This window comes from Amborella trichopoda, chromosome 12, assembly GCF_054954075.1.
Source record: "Amborella trichopoda isolate Santa Cruz 75 chromosome 12, AtrichopodaSantaCruz75HAP2 v2.0, whole genome shotgun sequence".
Taxonomy (NCBI): Eukaryota; Viridiplantae; Streptophyta; class Magnoliopsida; order Amborellales; family Amborellaceae; genus Amborella; species Amborella trichopoda.
The window spans coordinates 41432027-41452143 of record NC_142347.1 but is presented as its reverse complement, the minus strand read 5'-3'; the positions used below and the strand labels follow the sequence as shown (position 1 = coordinate 41452143).

Below are 20117 nucleotides of genomic sequence, written 5' to 3'. Positions count from 1 at the left end.
TTTTCTTTGAGAAGTTTAATTCTTAAAATATGAAGCGTTAGGATTTAATATTGATTATGTTACGACTAAGTTAGGTTTTATGATTTTTCTTCTATAAATATGTAATTATTGGACAAAGAATACAAAAGAGAATAAAAATATTTTCGGTATTTGAAAATATATATTTGCTGTAGATTCCCTTCTAAACCTTTTGAGAAGTTATATTTTCTCACCTTTTATTTTTTGGCTGGTTCATTTTTTTCTCCCTGCTCCTTATATCACTCCGCCCTCTAATATCTATTTTAGTGACAAATTTGGATCCAAAGTTTTTAGGGACCTATAATTAAACAATGGTGATCATGAATAAAAATAAATGAATCTTATAATTTATAAATAATTTTCTTTTTAAATGTTCTTGAACCCATGGTTTTAAATTTAGGAAACTACGATTTTTTTTATGTCCATCTTTAAGATGGCCGCTGGTCAAGGGATAACATTTATCCCCTAACTCACCAAATACCTTTTATTTTTCAATACCAAAAAAATCAAGGGATATTTATGTTAATTTCTCTGGTTTTAAAAAATCGGTTTGAGATGAAATTTCTAAGGCATATGTAAAAAACATTAAAAATCATTCAAAAAACAAAAGACCAAAATACCCTAAAATTTTTCATCAATTCATCTTTAAATTAAGATATCTTTTAAATATATTTTACTAGCACATGAATCTGAGAAGTTTAGAGGACCAAAATTTTAGCATAGATCACCAAAATTAGCTCAATTTGGTGTAAAGAAAAAATAGAAACTGAAATAAAGACAATGCTCAACCATCTGATCAAGAACAGACATATGAGATCAAAAACATTTTACTCATGATATTAACGACATTACGCGATCCATATCATCTGTTTTGTTAGACTTACATGAATGAGCGATGATTTTGAAATCTAGCAAAAGAGGGAAGAAGCTGGATGCTCTGATACCAAAAGAAGGAACAAGTTGAATACCTTTGATTAGAAAGAGGAGAAGAGGAAGTAAAGAGATGAAAGCAAAAGGCATATGGGGAAATAGAAGGCAAGTACCTGTACAGCCTGATACAAGCAAGGGATTTTACAAGATCAACAACACAAGGACGGATTTTTTTCTTTTTTAAGAGATGGAAAACAGGAAATGGAGATGATACAAAATCACCTAAGAGCTTGATTGAGGGGACTCGGCTAATGTTATCAAGTGGTATTGCAACCCGGCTTCCACACCCTGGAACCTTAGCTCGACCATGGATGTCATTATGCTTTCTTTAGGATCACACGAGGTGTCCTTTTGCCATGTCTTCCTTAATCTACTCTAACCTCCTCTCCTTTTTCTTTTTCTCTCTTCTCTCTCCTGTTTGGCTTTGTTTGTTCTTATCGTTTGTAACCTCTTCATTACCTTAATGAAATTTTCGTAATGTTTCCCAAAAAAAAAAAAAAAAAAAAAAAAAAAGAAGGCTTTATGTCAGAACACTTAGTTTATTCTTCTATGATAATAAATGAAAATGGAGTTTTCCTGGTATGCCTAAAGAAGGCTTACTAGAACTTGCGACATAAAACCTCTAGCATAGTATAGTCTTAAAACATGTTGCAACAATCTTTCTTCTATACATAATTAGAAAATTTTGGAAAATGGAGACAAATAGTCTAGTCATAAAACATGTTACAACAATATATGTTAAATGGAATGTACATCTGGGTGTTATGGGAGCATATAATATCCCAATACCAAATCTATACCTTTTAATATATAAAATAATAAAAGCATTTGTAATAAACTCATCATTTAGACTATATAGTGAAAGTAAAATTATTGTGGCAAGGATGAACACTAAACTCAAGATCTGAGAGGGGTGTGTCGTAAGGCTGGTGATCCCATAATCCGGATTTTTTATTAAGAACACTTGTAGAGAGAGAAGATAAGTTTTTGTAAATAGGAGGCTCGTAACTTTTTGATGTATTTCTCTGTCTGATTTCTCATACTTATAGGAAGAAGAGGGGACCAACATTCATTTTCTCAATAGGTCTCCGAGAAACTGATTCCCAAATCCCAGAGATTTTTATCCACGTCACATGAACTTGAAAAAATGATTATTTATTTAAATATAGTATATTTAACAACAACAACAAAAAAAAAAACAAAAAAACATAAATATACATAGATTTCTCCCACAACAATAGATGAAGTCCATAGAAGTAGGTGAGGCAACGTAAGGCCTCATGACAGTGCCAACATATAGAAGATACCATTTTTGTCCAGTGTAGCTCTAATTTACAATGCAAAGCGTTTGCCCACGTAACAATGCCTAGTATCTCATAAAACTACTAACTATTTAACATTAGGATATAATTTAATTATTATGGATAGACCAAGATATCAATTTGCCCGTGAGCATGTGCCAAACATAAATCTAGCATTTAGGAATGGGGGACATTATACAAATTATTTATTTATTTTTTTCAAATTATATCACCATGCTTATTGATAAAACTATCTTTTTCCAAAACAAAATAATGAAAAGAAGAGTTTTTCGATAATCAGAAAAGAGAAATTGGATTTGCAGGGACATCAAAAGAAGTAATCATTTTTACCTAACATCTTAAGCTTTCATCCTGATTCTGCTCATCTAACATTTTCTTATGACTCATCTCCATCATCATCAAATATTGGGGATTTTGTGTAATCAACATCTGATAAATCCACAGGCTCATTACTATCTGATCTATCATCTTTTGGGACTTCACAATAAGTATTGACGGCTTCTTTTATTGAGCTTTTTACTTGAAGATATTTGAAATCTCTTGCAATCTCGTTTCCAACCAAGAAAGGAACCAGATATATTGATTCGAAAACTACTCTAAACCAACCATCCTCATCAAGTGTTTCAAGATAAGTAAATTTGTAATACTTTTCAAGTTTCGAAATTCAAGTTAGTATAATTATTGACCCCATTGCATAGTTTCATCTATGGAAAATCGGTTTATTTTCCATTCACTTAAGTCCTTTTATCTCAGTAGATGTACAGTGGGATAATGATTTATTGGGAACAATATATTTGTTTTTTTATTGTTAAATGAGAGCAAACACAAACACCAATTCATGCCACGCTTCCACGGTACGCGAATTCATGCCACGCTTCCACGGTACGCTTGGTGCTCTAATACCAAACGAGGTTGACAGTATAGATGACCAAAATTTAAGCTCAAAATATGGTATAGAAAAAAAAGAAAAGGAAAAATTATATATACCCCCAATTTATATTTTTTAGGCATTGCCCCCCACCCCCACATACACACAAAAAAACCTTATAATACCTCACTATTAACCCCAAAACCTTCAAAGTAGGGCGCACCTTCAAATGGTACCGAAATGTGTTGTGTCAGTATCACAAATCTCTGTGATGGCCTGAAAAAAAATTTTCATATCTAATTATAAAATTTAAAGCTTCAAAAATAGTGTAGATGGAGCATATCTATGAACACTTGAAAATCTTTAAAATTGACCATCCAAAAATACATTACAAGATGCATTATTTTTAAAACTTGAAATTCCTTTTTTATCTTGTTCATGCATCTTGAGGTCGTGATGATCAATTTGAGGATTTTTGGACATCAAAACAACTGCTTCTAGTGAAATTTTTGAAGTGCGCCTTAATTTGATTGTTTAGAGCGTCACACTTATATAGACCTTTTCCTTTATTTTTACATCTACCACAGGCACCAAAAAAAAAGCGAGTTTTTTGAACAAAAATATCCCTTCGACTTAACCCATGTTTCCAAATTATGACACCCAACATGTGTCAGTCTGACACAAAAATATGTAAGACTGGCTTGTGCCAATTGGGCACAAAAATGTGTCAGGTTTGAAAAAAGCGCAAGTCCAGCATGTTTGTGCCAGACACTTCTGTTAGCGTATTGACATATATCAATGTCATACCGATACATATCTGTATGGGTGTATGGGTATATATCTCTTCGGTATATATGTATCTGGTATATCAATACACAACATTATGGATACCTATGGGTATAGGTGTCTAGTTAGTAATTATCAATAATTTTGGTATCTATCCAGAAATGTTATTAGACGTATATTTATACTGTTCTTGTACATTGTTAATTATCATTGAATATCCAGAGAGTTCCCGCAGTATTCTGAGTTTCTCACATGAACGTCGGGAAATTTCAAGACTGTCTGCCCTGTTGTTGACTCTTATTCATTCCGAAAATTTCGTCTGCATCTACCTCTCTCTTCTTCCAAATCCAGATTCACGATTAAAATGGAACTTTAGGCTACTCTCACAAGTCTCAAGAACATCTCTCCGTCATCTGGCATCGGGTTCAGGTGTTCTCGCTCCTCACTAGCAATAGACTCATCATTTTAGACCCTGACACTGTCTGTCTACAATTTCCATACACAACGCCATTATATATCTAAATTCTAGATCTCTCAGCCTTTTCAAACCCCAAGAAATGCTCCTCTTTATGTCGTGCCATAAATACCCAATTCATCGTCTTATTCATGGTGCTCTAGTTTCTTCACACCTCAGTTTTTCTGATCATGTATTAGAGGAATAATGAGTATTTCTTCGTTCATGGATTGAGTCTGCCATTCTTATTATTTTTTCTCTATTTACGCTAATCTCTTTCAAAGCCTGAAGTCTCTTTCTCTATCGTTTAATAAATCTGGTTTTCTCTCTCTATATTTCTTCCATATATTTCAAGGTGCGAGTATTACTTCCTCTCTCTTTCTAGAAGCTGGGTCCGGTCGATCATGTGCAACTTCATCATCTTCCACTCCTGCGTTTTCATTTGGATCTCCCTCTTTTGTGCCAGCAACTACTAAGGCTTTATTTGGAACTCCTTCTTCTTCTTTGACTATCACCCCATCACTTGCTTCTTTGTCTTCTTCAACTTTGAGTTCTCAATTTTCCTCCGCATTCCCTGCTTCAAGTTCCTCTCCCTCACCTCTGTTTTCATTTCCAAGTTGAGGTGAATCTGAGCTCTCTTCAACTTTTGCTTCTTTGACATCGTCAACTGGTACATCTTCATCAAGTTCCCATGTCTCTTCTTCATCTTCTTCTTTGTTCTCTGTTTCAGGCCTCCAATCAAGAACTCAGTCATCTCCTTTATCAACTTCTCAGAATCCCACTTCTGGGACTTCTGGTTTTTCATTAAAAAACCTGCAACTCCAACCTTTGGAGCCTCTACTACCTCTTCTTCTCTCTCAAAAACCTTGATCTTCCTGAGGTTCGGTCTCCTCTCTCTCTCTTATATCTGCAATCTCTCCCTCTCTAATTGATCTCTTATCTCGGTTTGCCCCATCTCTCTACTGATCTTTTCTCTATTCTCTCTCGATCTTGTTGGTCCCAATAATGAAAATTCATAAATAAATAAATAAATAAACAAATAAACAACATACTCGGATCTGTCCTTAAATCACACCAGAGACTTAAGGTTCCATACCAAAACCTATAAACCAAGCCATCCGTTGACAGGTTACCTTGAGAGTCCTCTTAGTGAATCTCCTTCACCAGTTTTCCATCATTCTCTGTCTTCTTTTTTTTTTACTTGCGAGGTTAACCTCTTTTTATAGAGAACCATACTTTATAACTCTCACATTCATGGTCTATAGGAGTTGAGATCCAAGTATAATAGCTTTTGGCTTAATTTCCTTAAGTGCAGCTAATTAGGATTAACAAGTTGTCACCAAACTGTAAATCCTATGCAATGAGCTACACCTGTCATTAGTGCACTAACGACTCTCATGATTGGATGTCTTCCAAGCATTCCTACAACTTGATAAAAGATATTTAGAAATTAAAAAAATTTGTACATCTATAATATAAAAAAAATTCTTATAAACACTCTAAAATGGATCCTAGTATATGGCTTTGCCTCATGTCGACCATATTTCACATATACTATACAATATGGCTTTTGTACCATTATTAAAAAATAAATTCCCCAAATAAAAAGGCCTGATAGGCCATATTTCCCACAAGTCTTCCAATCTCTCTCTTATCTCTCTGCCCCACCTAATCTCTCTCACATCTCTCTACCCGCAATATCTCTACCCACAAATCTCTCTCTCAATCTCATCTTGCCCCCAAACATCTGCCCTTCTCTCTCATCTGACCTCCATGATCTCTCTCCATTGATCTCAAAGCTATTTGAAGGAGCAAACATAGAATTCATGTCAATCTTTTGACTGAAGCAAGTCTCAAACCCATGCAAGTAGCCTGATTGAGGCTGAACAGAGGAGGCAGGAAACATGGACCTCTGGTTAACTTGAAATACCTACTTGAAATCAATGGTTGTCATCTCTCTGAGATCCTCGAAGTAAGGTGCCATTGCCTCTCTCTTCTGGTTTTCTTTTTTCATCTTGTGGGCATGAGTCCCATTGCTTAGGGTTTTCTCTCATCCTTCTCTCTCTTCCCTCAACTTCGTTCCTCACCTTGAACTTCTTTCCTCCCCTTCTCTCTCTCTTCCATTTTGGGGCTCTTATTGACTTTTGTGTTCTTAGAGTGGTTTCAGATACATCATCTTTTAGTTATGTCTGCTCTCTCTTTCTACTATCTCTATTTTTCTCGTTCTGAAAGAGAACACCAAAATTTTCTCTCTCTTACCTCTCACTTCTTTCTCCGCCTTATCGAAATCTTGGATATTGTTTTTTTTGCTCTTCAAGGACCATACTATCTCTCTCTCTCTCTCTCTAAGATTTCTCTTATTTTGTTAATATCTTTCTTATTTCCCTTCCAATGGATAAATCAGAGTCTCTCCCTTTCTCTATCTAATAATCTCTAATATATTTGGCTCACCAGTTATCTCTTTCCATTTCTCTGCAACTGTGTCTCTGAGCTTTCTCTCTACAAAAGAGGCAAATTGCACCAAGTCGTATTTTAGACCATCTGATTTCTCTCTACCGAGTCGTGTTTCGACTCTCTAATTTTTTTATTTGTCAAGTCGTGTTTTGACTCTCTGATTTGTCTCTACGTCGAGTCGTGTTTCGACTCTCTGATGTATTTTGGATTTTACTGTTCTCAACTCCAAATCTAATGTCCAACTGTTAATCTGCCGCTTATTTATGTTGGGCCTCTTATTTGATTATCGCATTTCTCGATCCTGAATGTTCCAAAGGCATGTTTGTCTGATGTTGTTCGAGTTTTTCGTTACTCAATTCCAGTGTTGTGAGACTGCTCTTGAGGCCGTCTGTTCCTGAGATCTGCCGTTATATGTGCTTGTTGTTCAAGCAATCTAGCATGGAGACCACTACTTCTATCGGTCACTTCTTTCACTTGAAGACTTAAATGTCCAACTCATTCATTTATGCAACTTATTATTCAAACTCCAACTGCTTTGCATCAAACCATCTTGAGTTTGAGGAGGAGTGTTAGCGTATTGATGTATATCAGTGTCATATGGATACATATCTGTATGGGTATATATCTCTTCGGTACATATGTATCAGTATATCAATATACAACATTATGGATACCTATGGGTGTAGGTGTCTAGTTAGTAATTACCAGTAACTGTTATTGATATCTATCCAGAACTGTTATTAGATGTATATTTATACAGGTTTTGTACATTCTTAATTATCATTGAATATATAGAGAGTTCCCACAGTATTTTGAATTTCTCACAACTTCTATATTCAAGTTGTGCTTGTCCGCCTTAGAGACAGAAAGTGGGAAGTGTGGGTTTAAAATGAGGTATTGTAGTCTAAGAAAGGTCAACGTTTTTTTAGCAGAGGTAGATGTAAAAAAAAATTGTTTTGGGGTTAACAATGTCGCATTAAAAGTTTTTTTTTTTTTTTTGCATGGGTGAGGGCATGTTTAGAAAATCCAATTTGGGGTATCTATAATTTTTCACAAAATAGAAATAAAAGTAAAGATATACTATTGATAATTTGATCAAGATTGAACAGTTGAGATCAAAAGCATTTACTTGTGCGCTATTAAATACATTACATGATCCATACTTGTGTAAGACATTCCATGAATGAGCTATTCTCGGTCATTTGACAAATATCACACTCTCAAACTGCCCTATTTATGGATCTTCTTTAGATTTGCAATAAACGAGATCACAGTCTCCACCATCCAAATCAAGTATTCATACCTAGAAACTCTGACTTCCAACTTCCAGTTGTGAAAGACCCATTTGCACAAGGAAACGAACAAACTCTCCCGTGTCCATAAGGGGCGTTTGTTTTCATAAAAGATATCTCTTGGGAAGTTAAATGTTTTTAAATCTTCTGAAAAGTTGAATGTTTTGTTCTGAAAAGTTTAAACAAGTTTTGGGTCACTGGGTTTGATAATCTGCTAGAATGTTAAGAAAGTTCTGGGTACTGTATTTCATAACATATACATATTAACCATATAAATATAAATATCTAACATATATAACATAATATAATATATTTTATTAATGTATATTTGTATTATATATGATATATAATATAATATTCATTATAATACAATATAAGATATTTATATATTATTATGTTATATATAATGTTTATTTAATATAATAACTATATTATTTATAATATAATATATATATATATATAATATAAGATATTTATATATTATATATAATATAATAATACAAATATTATATATTATAATAAATATATGTTATATATTAGAGTAATGATCGTATAGGACCCTCCTCCACCTATGTGCGTAGGACCTTCCTCCACCTATGTGCGTAGGACCTCAAAGGATCACCATTAAAGTTGGCACGAATCTCTAAAAAAAGTATCCAATAGGTGTAGGACTTGACTTTTCTATAGATCCGTGTCAAATTTAATGATGATCTTTTAGGGTCCTACACACATGTGTGGGGGAGGGTCCTATAGGATCATTACTCTATATATTATATATAATATATAGTATAATATAAGATATTTAAATATTATATACATAATATTTATATTATTATTTATTATATTGTATATAATATTTATTTATTATAATAAATATATTATTTATAATATACTAATATATATAATATATAATATATTATACAATATTTATATATTATAAGATATTTATATATTATATATAATATAATTTTACATATATATAATATAATACATTTATTATATTATATAATATCATAAATATATATTATATTTATATATTTTATATAATATATATATATATGTAATATATTTTATAATATTAGTATAATATAAATATATATATATTTTATATTACAATATTATGTACTATGTATAAATATAATACATATATATTATATTTATATATAATACAAATATTATATATAACATGATCAATATACATTTATTATATATAATATATAATATAATATAAATTAGAGTAATGATAAGGTGAGACCCTCCCACACCCCAAAAGCATGAGACCCCGAACCTTAATTGGTAGATTCGATGGGCTCCCAAACAATTGACATGATACCTGGTGACTAAGTAAAGCACACGCTCCAAGAGTGAAAACCCCCAAGCATGCTCTCCAAGAGGGAAATGCTTTTAATATCTCAAATCCATGTGTTCTTTCCCTCTCTCCAACTGCCATCTTTCTTTTGCTCCCTCTCCTTGCTCTACCCCTATCTCCCCACCTGCCACAACCCCATTTCTCTCTGAAACCTCTCATTGTACGCTGCTTTCTATAACAAGGTAGCTTCTTCTATCTTTCCCATTATCAGTCTCTCTAAAGGCCAAGTGTTCGTATTTCTCTTTTAACAAGTCTACATCTTTCTTCCTACCTCTACCATTTGTTTTTCTTCATGCAACTAATTCCTACCTCTAGCATTTTTATCTCTTCATGCAACTAAGAAAAGTGTCATTTTCTCTTCATGCAACTAAGAAAAGTGTGAGTGAAAAAAACAAGGCAAGCTAATTTGCACCAATAGAGAGAAGAAAGTGGTGGCACAATGAATAGGGAGAGAAAATGAGACATAAGGAGAGAGATGGGATAGGTAAAAATTTAAAAACAACAGAGTGATGCATTCAGAGAGATGGAATCTGAGGAAGTGGAGCGAGGAGGTTAGGAAATGCAAAGACAACCAAGGGAATAGAGAAATCTGGTGGCCAAAAGAGAAGAGAGGTAGATATCTGGGCTTCAACTTGTTCTTTGCTGGTCGGCCCCTCGGCTTCCTCCTCTTTCTCGCATTTGCTCCTTGTTGGGGTTGTTTTAGTTCTCTTCACTGTTACTCCATGGGGTATTGGGTCATTACTTCCTCTTAGTGTTTCATGGGGTATTGGGTCATTACTCCCTGTTCGTGTTTTTCTGAGTTATAAGGTGTTCGTGGTATGATCATTGTCAAAATCTCTGGTGTGTAAAGAAGGGCGAACAAGTGGGTATGAGCTATTGAACTCCTTCTCTCTTAATGTTTCTTCCTTCCTATTGTCTCTTAATGTTTCTTCCTTCCTATGCATTCATATACTCCATCCTCCCCAATCTAGAATCCTCTCTCTTGATCTTATCAATGATTATCAATGAGAAATTAGAGTGACTCATTAGATATTCAATTTTAGAGAGAGAAAGATGTGTAAACTGATGTGATGAATTGGTACAGGTGAAGAAATGTGTGAGTTTTGAAGAGAGAAGAAGAGTTGCAAAAGAGGAGTTCGGAGTTGGAAAGCCAGTCCCATGTATGGATTCAAACCCTCGAATTATAGAGAGCAAGTGGAAAGCTTAAAGGGTAGAAGGTTGAGTCTGTTTGGGCCAGTTAGAGGGTTGGAGTATATGCAACTAGGCTTTCATCCCCATCATTCTAGACCAAAATTCACAATTCTAGTGAGAACATTTCATTTGCTTTAAATGAGACATAAAGATTGCAAAGCATATACAACATAGGAGAGAGAAGATTTAAAATATCAACTTTTTATACGCAAACTCATCCATTATAAAGAAAAGAAAGGTTTCTATACTTCCCCTACAGTATAAAAATCTATGCTTTTCTTACCATCCAGCCGTCCAATTTTGATCAAGAGAGTCACTCACTGTTTGTTCTTAGATCTGACGTCTCAAAGTATTTTATTTTTAGTTTTTTTTTTATACAAATTGTATGAATATGAAATTTGGTACATGCCATCTTCTCATTGGGGCACACTATAAAAAAATATTAAAAATAATTTTTTGATAAAATATAATGACCAAAATACCCCTTGAAGCTTTTAGGGGTATTTTGGTCATTTTATTTTATTGAAAATAGTTTTTTAATATTTTTCGGTAGTGCGAGTTTAATAGAGAATTGGATGACCAAAATTTAGTATCAAAATAGTTCATAGAAATTTTTTGTAAAAAAAATAGTATAAAAACGTTACATTATGATTGGGGCAATCTTAGCCATCCATTCAGAATAGACGGATGGGTAAGGGGAAATATATACATAGAAAGCTTGCTCTATAGAGAAAGAGAGAGATTCTTAAATGGTTACCATTTTTAACTAGTTAGAAAATCAAAACCCAATTTAATGGAGCTTAGAGGAGATAGAAAATTGGGGCGAGAAATTGCCTTGCTCATGGCTGATAGAAATTAAAGACGACGGTGCCTGGTACAAACTAGAGACAAAGAGTGGGATTGGGAAATGTGAGAGAGAAAGAGAAATGAAGAGGTTTTTTATTTTTTTGATTCCTGCGTCATCACCCGACAGGATTACTAGGTAACCTTCTTATTAACTTCACAGCCCATTGAGATCTAACGGTTGCAAATTGGGGTCTCATGTGATCTGGGTGTATGAGGGTTCTATAGGATCATTACTCTATAAATTCTAGTCATGATTATGGGTGCGGTTTCTATAATGTTGCAACTCTAAACAATCCAATTAAGGCGCACTTCCAAATTTTATCATTACATGTAATTTTGTTATAAAAAATTCATAGGATTATCTTAAAATTTATTTTCATATCTAATTAGAAAATTTTAAACTCCAAAAATTGTTAAAATCAAAGAGATATATAAACATATAAAAATCTTAAAAATGGACGGCCTAGATAATGTATTGCAAGTTGCACTATTTATGATACTCATAAACATTTTTTATTTTTATATTAATACATGATCAAATAGAGGGTTTTTCAATAGTAAAACAACATTTCCGATAGATTTTAAAGGTCCATATGTAATTCTATATTTTAAAATTACAATTTTATATAAATTTTTTTCTTTATATTATGCATAATAAATAGTGATCAACCAAAAAAAAATGACAGAAAACTTAAGTTCCTACCCCCTAAGGACTTAAACTGATAAATAAACGGGACTTTTGTTGAAAGATTAGTAAACACACGGCACTTTTTCATATTTCCTCGGAGAATGCTTTGACAAAAACAAACACCTTGAGAGAGGGAACAAAGATTGTTCGCACTTAACTGACGAATGAATGGGCGGGAACCTCTTGTTGAAAGACTAGTAAACGCATAGAACTTTTTCATATTTTCTCAGAGAATACTCTGACAAAAACAAGCACGCCTTGAGAGAGGGCACAAAGGAAGATTGTTAGAGAGAGAAGAATCAGTCGCAGTGTATACTGTTATGGGGTGGTGGACCAAGAGGGAAGAAGCCGAAGCCGTCCACCTTGACGTTCTCTCGAAAGCAAGAAACGCTTGTTATAAGGTCTCTCTCTCTTTCTGAAATACTAACACAGTGCTCCAGTTATCTGTGTTCTATAACCTAACTATGATATCACCAGTTTGTTTTCTAGGGTTTCTCTGAATTTACTTCTCTCTCTAACATTAACATATTGCCCAAGTACCTATCGATAACCATTGCTACTCTCTTGTTTTTTTTTTTTTTGTTTAGGCTCGTGATGCTTTCTATGCTTGTGTGGAGAAGGAATCAAGCAAGAACCCAACTGAGATCGCATCCGTTGGTCTTCTCTATCCAGCGCAATGCAAGCAATTTAGGGCTAATTTTGAAAAACAATGTCGACCCACTTGGGTAAATCCTGAACTTGTTTATCTGAATTTAGGTGTGAGCTTATTTAGCCCAAAAAAGAGGGTTTAAACTTCTATGAATTTTGCTTTGAAATTACTCTGAAAACTAGGTATTGTTCTACACTCCTTCAAATGGATGAGAAAAGTTGGGTTTTCCAGATTTTTTTATTCTTAATTTGGTTTTTTGGTGGTTTATTTATCTCCATGTCGCTGTAAATTTCTATTGACTTGCTCTGTAATTATGCTTAAAACTGGGTTATTGCTTCCAGTCTCTAAGTTGATTAGAGAAAAAGTTTGATTTTATTTGGTGTATTTCTTGGGTTTCTTTATCTGCATTTTACTCTTAAGTTTTCAATGATTTTCCTATGTATTTGTTCTGAAAACTGAGTCTTGCTCACCATTATCATCCAGATTATTCTGGATTTTTTTTTTCTTGGCGTGGGGTGAGTGGAAAGCTGGTTTCTTAGGTCCATTTTTCATTAATTTTATCTCTTCTCATGTTTTTCTTTTGAAATATGTAGGTCAAGCATTTTGATCGTCAGTATTGTGCAAAGAAGAGACTTCAACGGCTACTAGACTCTGATGATCAGAAGAAAGGTCCAATATCTCTTCCACAACCTTCCACTTTCAAACCCTGAAAAAGAAACAAGCAAAAACACCTCAGATTTTTTTTTTTCATATCAATATGTAAATTCATGTGATGGGGCATGTTTTTTATCTGTTATATGATTTGTTATTTTGAGCACGAGTTCCTTTGCAGAACTTATTACATAGGTTACGGTGTGTGTGTGTGTGTGTGTGTGAACTGCTGAAAGGTTACTCTATAATGATTCATTCACTTTCAGCTAGGCTCTGGATTAGAAGGTTACATGTCTTTATACTTTCCTTGAGACACTTGTCCCATATCTGCTTGGATCATCTGTGATACTTATGCATTCCATGCTTGTTCTATGGTTTTATTCAAGAAAGGTTTATTTTGTCCATCAGCTTTAGTATGTTTCCTTTGTTGGAGCATCTCTCCTGGAAGGATGTCAAGTAGCAGCTTTCAATTTTAAACTGAAAATCTCCTTGGACTTGTAAAGAAGGCTAGTATGGGTATGTGATGAGCTTTCCCACATCAAGATTTGGAATTTTAATTGATAACCTGCCTCTGAGGTTGTTTGGTTTGGTTATAGAAAAAATTGCCACTCGTATGTTTTCATGGAAGGGTTGGAGTTATTATGGTCTTTGGTTAAAGACAAAGGGTTCTTAGGGAGTTAGAAAGAAACCTTTAATGATATCCGTATATACCTATACCTTTTGGTCACCCTATTATGGGTTATGGGTGTCATTCTCTTTGAGATCGAGAGAGAGAGAGAGAGAGAGAGAGAGAGAGAGAGAGAGAGAGGAACGACTCCTTGTAAGGAACAGCATGGCTTCCAAAAAGCTGGTTTTCCCAAGAGTTTGTGGGTTAGTTCATATTCTGCTACTAGAGAGAGAGTCTACATGCTCTTAAGGTTGAAAGAGGGAGATTGATTGGCGGTGATATTTGGTTAGGAGAAGGGGCTTAGAAGGGAAGATTGCAAGGGGCTTGGCTGATGGTTTGAGAGAGGTATATCTCTTATAACCCATGACCTTGTTTTTTATTGTGGTATGGATTTTGACTAGTTGAGGCCATGGACGTGACCTATTTGGTGTGAATAACTTAAATCTTGTGTTATTGAGGTATGCTTTTTTGTCTTTTGGAAAAATCAAGAGACCCCTAGCAGAACTCTGCCAGTGCCAATCCCGGTCATGCCAATCTCAAGCCCAAAGAAAGGAGGGTTGTGTTAGGTTGGCAGCCAGAGAAAAACTTTGCCACATCTATTTTAGGTAGCCAACTCCAAATTGTTGGGATAAGTCTCAGATGATGAGGATGAAGTGACCCCCAACATAAAAGACATATCGTTATAAGGTGATCATATGCTAGATGGGGTGTTCAACGCAGGACACATGCAATGCTGTCAATAAATTTTAAAAAACTTATAAAAAATAAGAATGCATAGAAAAAGCAAGATTGTGATCTACATGATAGTAGACCCTTTAATCTATTACTTACTTGTCTTGGTCGCCTATTAGCCTTATAGTTTGTTGTCTTGCATGCAAATAAGGTAATCCATTCCGTCCCATTTATTTATTTATTTATTTTGAGAGCGTTAACATTGCCGTCACATTTATTAAATTAAATGAATAAATCCAAACAGCCAATTAATCATGACAATTAACATAACATCTTAGGACCAAAGGTATTTAATGATCACAACCACAACCTCACAGCCATAGGTACATATTAGTGCACTTCATAACTGTCAAACTCCAAAGGCCAAAAGTTCATTATATATGACATAACAAATGATAAACATGTTCAAGCTCAGTGAGACGAACGTACAAAATTTACAGGAAGAGCATACGGGGATCAATCTTTTGGACCCGTTATTGCTGTCCATATCAAACAAAATTTGACTCTTACTTCTTAAGGCTTGTGTCTGTCTACCCACAAATTTCCAGATCAAAATGCGAGCATTGAGGTGGCCTTTTGCTGTCCTCCACATAGCCAACTTCTGCAAACTGCAGACTGGGATTTACAGAACAACATACGGAGATCAGTTTTGTTGGATGCCTTACCAGTGTCGAAATTGAACAAAATTTTGGCTCTTGGTTCTTAAGAAATCTGTCTATCTACCCACGAAGTTCCATATCAAAATCAGACCAGTAAGATGGGTCTTTTGCTAGCCGTATCCCAGGCAATATCAACAGACTACAGTTCGCTGCACAGAATTGGCAGGGTGCTGACATTCATCAGGTTGGACCCCTTATCAGCGTCCAAATCAAATGAAAATTTGGTTGTAGGTTCTTAAGACATGAGTCGATCTAGCTACAGAATTTCAGCTTTTGATCTGATACCATTAGGGTCCCCTTATGTGAGCTGCCATCTAGGTGATTCTGTTGACTGCAGCAAATTGCAATTTTCGTCAGCATCATATGAAGATCGAAATGGTTGACCCCTTATCAGATTCCAAATCCCAAGAAACTTTAACTAGATCTTTCGGATATATTCCTTCATATATCCACCAAGTTTTAGATAAAACAAAGGATATTAGGGTTGTCTTTTGGGCCAGTTGATTATTCACCACTATCATATGCAGAGGATTGCAGTTCTAAGCCATATATCGATACCAGAACCATTGAGTCCTGGGATCAAGGCCCAGATCTGTTGTCCTAGGACGTGCTCCATCGCTTTGTGTGTAGGGATCCATCTCCTATTTTTCCTTCTCTTGATCCTGTACTTTGATCTCTCTTTCTTTCTTTCTGGTTTTAGTTCTTTCATTGTTTTTTATTGGACCAAGCAGCAGGGTCCTCTCATGATTCTCACATACTCCCATCCTACTCTTCATTCTTCTTTCTCTTTTGTCATGTATATCTCATATATAGAGAAGATGAGTTGTCACGTCCAAAAGAGAGAAGGTGGGTTTTTTGGTTCTCCTGCTCATCCGAAGGTTCATCTTTCTTATAACTTCTAGAGAGAGAAGATAGGTTGGTTGTAAAACTCATCCAAAGACATCCGCCTTCCTCATGTGAAACCACGTGACCTCTTGAACGCTTTAGTATAATAACTATGTATGTTTCATGCTTTAGGAGAGAGAACAAATTTGTTATTCTTTCGATTACACTCCTAGGATATAGCCATATCAATATTTCTCTTCCTGAGTTATTGGGTTGCATTCTCAATAACTCATTTAAAACCACGACAATATGTACTAATTTGTTCTCCAAGTGACAATAAAATTTCAAGCATCAATTGTGAATAACGATTATGAAACTAGATCTTGTATCGCTAATCCATACATGTGAGACCGAAAAGAGGAAATTCACTTAACATTGTGAAACTGAATCACAGAGCACTTCATGTGTTATTGAAAATATCTCTATATATCTTGATAAACTAGGGAGTTGTAAACTAACATCAATGGATGCATCATGCTCCATATTTCATATGGATCATCAACATAGCATAACTTCGACATCCATCATAAGAGGTATAATGATGCTAAGCATTAATTAAGGGGAAATACGGGTTTTATAAGAAGAGAATTAATCTTGTATTTTGGAAGAAGTAGGGTTTTCGGTTGGAGGAAAATATGAGTATGGAAAGAGAACATCACTACGAAGGGGTTTAAATAGCATGAGGGATGATGATAACACATCATCATAAAGGTGTCATAAGGTCATATAATTAAATGTCCCATGTTGCAACATCACAACGTGGCTATTTAAGATAAGGTAAATGTGAAGAGAGAACCATGCTATTCAATTAAAATGTTACAAGAATCCTAATTTGGTCCCCAATACCAATATTAAGCAAAATGGTCCATCGTAATAGAGATCTCATGACCACAGGTGAAAAATAGTCCCTAAACTATCATCATCATCATCATCATGTGAGCCTTATCTCAACTATTTGGGTTGGCTACACGAATCATGTTCCACCATTCTGTGATATTAAGGACCATACCCTCAGTTAGACTATAAATCATTCCTTCATGTCCTTTTGGGCCCTCCCCTTACCTTTTTAGAGTCTTCTACTTGAACCAAATCGCCCCTCCTAAGCTGGTCCAGCATGTTGCTTATAAGGAACACCCTAGCATAAGTATATAACATTGGTTCAGGATTCATGAAAGAGATGTGGCAAAATTTTACACTAGCTGCCCACCAAACACAACCCTTCACCTTTTGCCGGGCTTGGGATTGGTGTGACTTGCTTGTTATCAACCATGGAGGACTTATAGTCTCTAAACTATATAAATGGGAAAAGTTTAAATTGTTTTGAAAGACTAGTTTAAATTTTATTAACAATCGCCCACAATTTCAAAACAACTAGAATCACGCGAAACACATAAGGAAGGATAGTGCATAAGTCAAGGTGTCTACTCAAGAATGTCACTTGCAAAGGATTTGTGTAAAACTCTAGAGACAAAATGTATAGAGGAAGATGTGGGAGAAAGAAGTATCTAATTAGTAGATCTTTGAATTTTAAGATTACAAACGAAAGATTGGTGTTGGCTCAAGTCCACAATTTTCAAAATATAGCAAATGAACTTGCATCAAATAGCATTAAATTTGATGAGTGCTTCCATGTGGGCTCGAAAATAAATAAATTACCGCCCTCATGGAAGGACTTTAGAAATACGATAATGCATAATGCAAAGGATTTGAGCTTGGAACAACTAATTACTCACTTGAGAATTGAAGAGGAAACCGGACCCCAAGATATGAAAAAGCATAAGTCCCAGGTGGTCGCAAGAGCATATGTACTCAAAAGGTTCGAAAAAGAAAAAGCCAAAGATTGAAAAAGGAATCAAGATTGAAGAGAAGAAAGAAGAAAAGAAAGGGAACAAAGCTCCAAACCAAAGGTTGCTCAGGACAAGGAAAGGTAACCATGATATGCTATTTTTGCAACAAAGCCGGTCATGTGTAGAAATTCTACAGACTTCAAAAGAAGCAACTGGCTCCAGCCAATATGGCCGAAGAAAGATTTCTACAGACTTCAAAAGACAGCACTGTAGAATGGTGGATAGACTCAGGACCCATCAGACATGTCTCTAATATTAGAAACATGTTTGGGACTTACAAAATGGTGGAGGAGGATATTGTCCTTTACATGTAGTTGGTAAAGGGACAATTGAATTGAAATTCACGTTCGGCAAATTCCTTACTCTTCTAGATGAGTATCATAACCCCGAAGTCTAGAGAAATATAGTATCCACACACCTTTTAAAGAAGCAAGGTTTCAAACTTGTTTTTTAGCTTACCACAGATCCTTTGTAGACGGTATCCGCATACCTTTTAAAAAACAATGGGCAACTCTTTTTTCAAACTTTTAACTTCCTTCTAATATGTCTTCAACCCCTTTTCCTTGGCTGCAATTGGGACATTCCCATCTTCATTTTGAGGCATCTCAGACACTGCAGAAATAAAGGGAGTTGTAGTTGAAGTAGATGAACGTAGTGGTACAAGGTTGCTCTCTTCCTGTCTACTCTGCCCCCCTAAAATGAGCATTGTTGTCGAGTAGGAGAGAAATATGGAATATATTCAAAGAAGGTGACATCCATAGAGACATAGCAGACTTTATTTATAATATCATAATATTTGAACTCTTTTAGAGTTACTGCATACCCTAACAAAATACATTTAATGGCTTTGGTTCAGTTTGTCTCATTTGGGCCCCAGAACATGAACAAAAGACACATTGCCAAAGCTTTGGGAGCTATGGGAAACAAAAGGGTTTCATGAAGAATAATTTGGATAGGGGACTTTCCTTGAAGAACTCTTGATGGCATTAAGATTTATCAAGAATTCCGTAATAAAACAACTGGAAACCATAACGTTTTTGGAACATTCATCGCAAATTAGAGAGATCAATAGACCAACAACAAGTGTCGGCTTTTCACCCGGCAATCCATTTCACTGAGTATAATGACACATCATCTGGAACTCTATTCCCTGATCCCTCAACTAATCTCGGAGGTCATTGGAGACATATTCACACCCATTAATACTTGCATTATTGTGTTCTGACGATTTTATCATAAACTTGAAAAGAGTTCCAACTTCATCCTCATGTTCCATTAAAAAAAGAATGGTTGGTCTAGTGAAAAATGAAAACCAAAAAGGGATACAATTGGGGAAGGTCCCCATACATCAGAATGTATAATAGAAAATGAAGAATCACTCCTTTTATTTGTGAGAGGAAAAGATGTTCTATAATTTCGCTAACTGACAAACCTCACATTGTAATTGAACTTGACTTGGTAAAGGAAAATTCTTGGGAAACAAGGAATGCAAAATAGATAGAGGAGCATGACCAAGATGGGTGTGCCAGAAACACAACTGTTCTTTATTAGTAGTGCTTGACAAGGCAGTAGTTCGAGTAGCTGTAGGATCTGGTTTTGATGTCTCTAAAAGGTACAACCTTCTATTGTCACGACCACGCCCAATATCTTCCTTGTAACCAAGTCTCGAAAGACACAACAATATAGGAAAAAGGTTACACAACAGTTCAATGTTTTTATAAGCTTACTAACAGCTAGGAGATTATAGGATAACTTAGGAACATGCAAAGTGGACATCAAATCTCTAGTGGAAGTTACTGGAACAGTCCC

The 20117-nt window shown here is 35.0% G+C and overlaps 1 protein-coding gene and 1 long non-coding RNA gene across 2 annotated transcripts; one reads left to right on the top strand and one right to left on the bottom strand.

Annotated features, from left to right (window-relative positions):
- Nucleotides 1-831: 831 nt before the first annotated feature.
- Nucleotides 832-1377, bottom strand: LOC148779594 (uncharacterized). The gene is made up of 2 exons (XR_016045865.1): nt 1062-1377; nt 832-955 (listed from the first exon to the last, which is right to left on the bottom strand). It is a non-coding gene; the product is annotated as an uncharacterized LOC148779594 (long non-coding RNA).
- Nucleotides 1378-12484: 11107 nt separating this feature from the next.
- On the top strand, nt 12485-13787 carry LOC18447025 (Cytochrome c oxidase, subunit Vib family protein). The gene is made up of 3 exons (XM_006857127.4): nt 12485-12619; nt 12806-12943; nt 13461-13787. Exons 1-3 carry the CDS (start codon nt 12539-12541, stop codon nt 13575-13577), a joined length of 336 nt encoding a protein of 111 aa, XP_006857189.1. The 5' UTR covers nt 12485-12538; the 3' UTR covers nt 13578-13787.
- Nucleotides 13788-20117: the final 6330 nt, after the last annotated feature.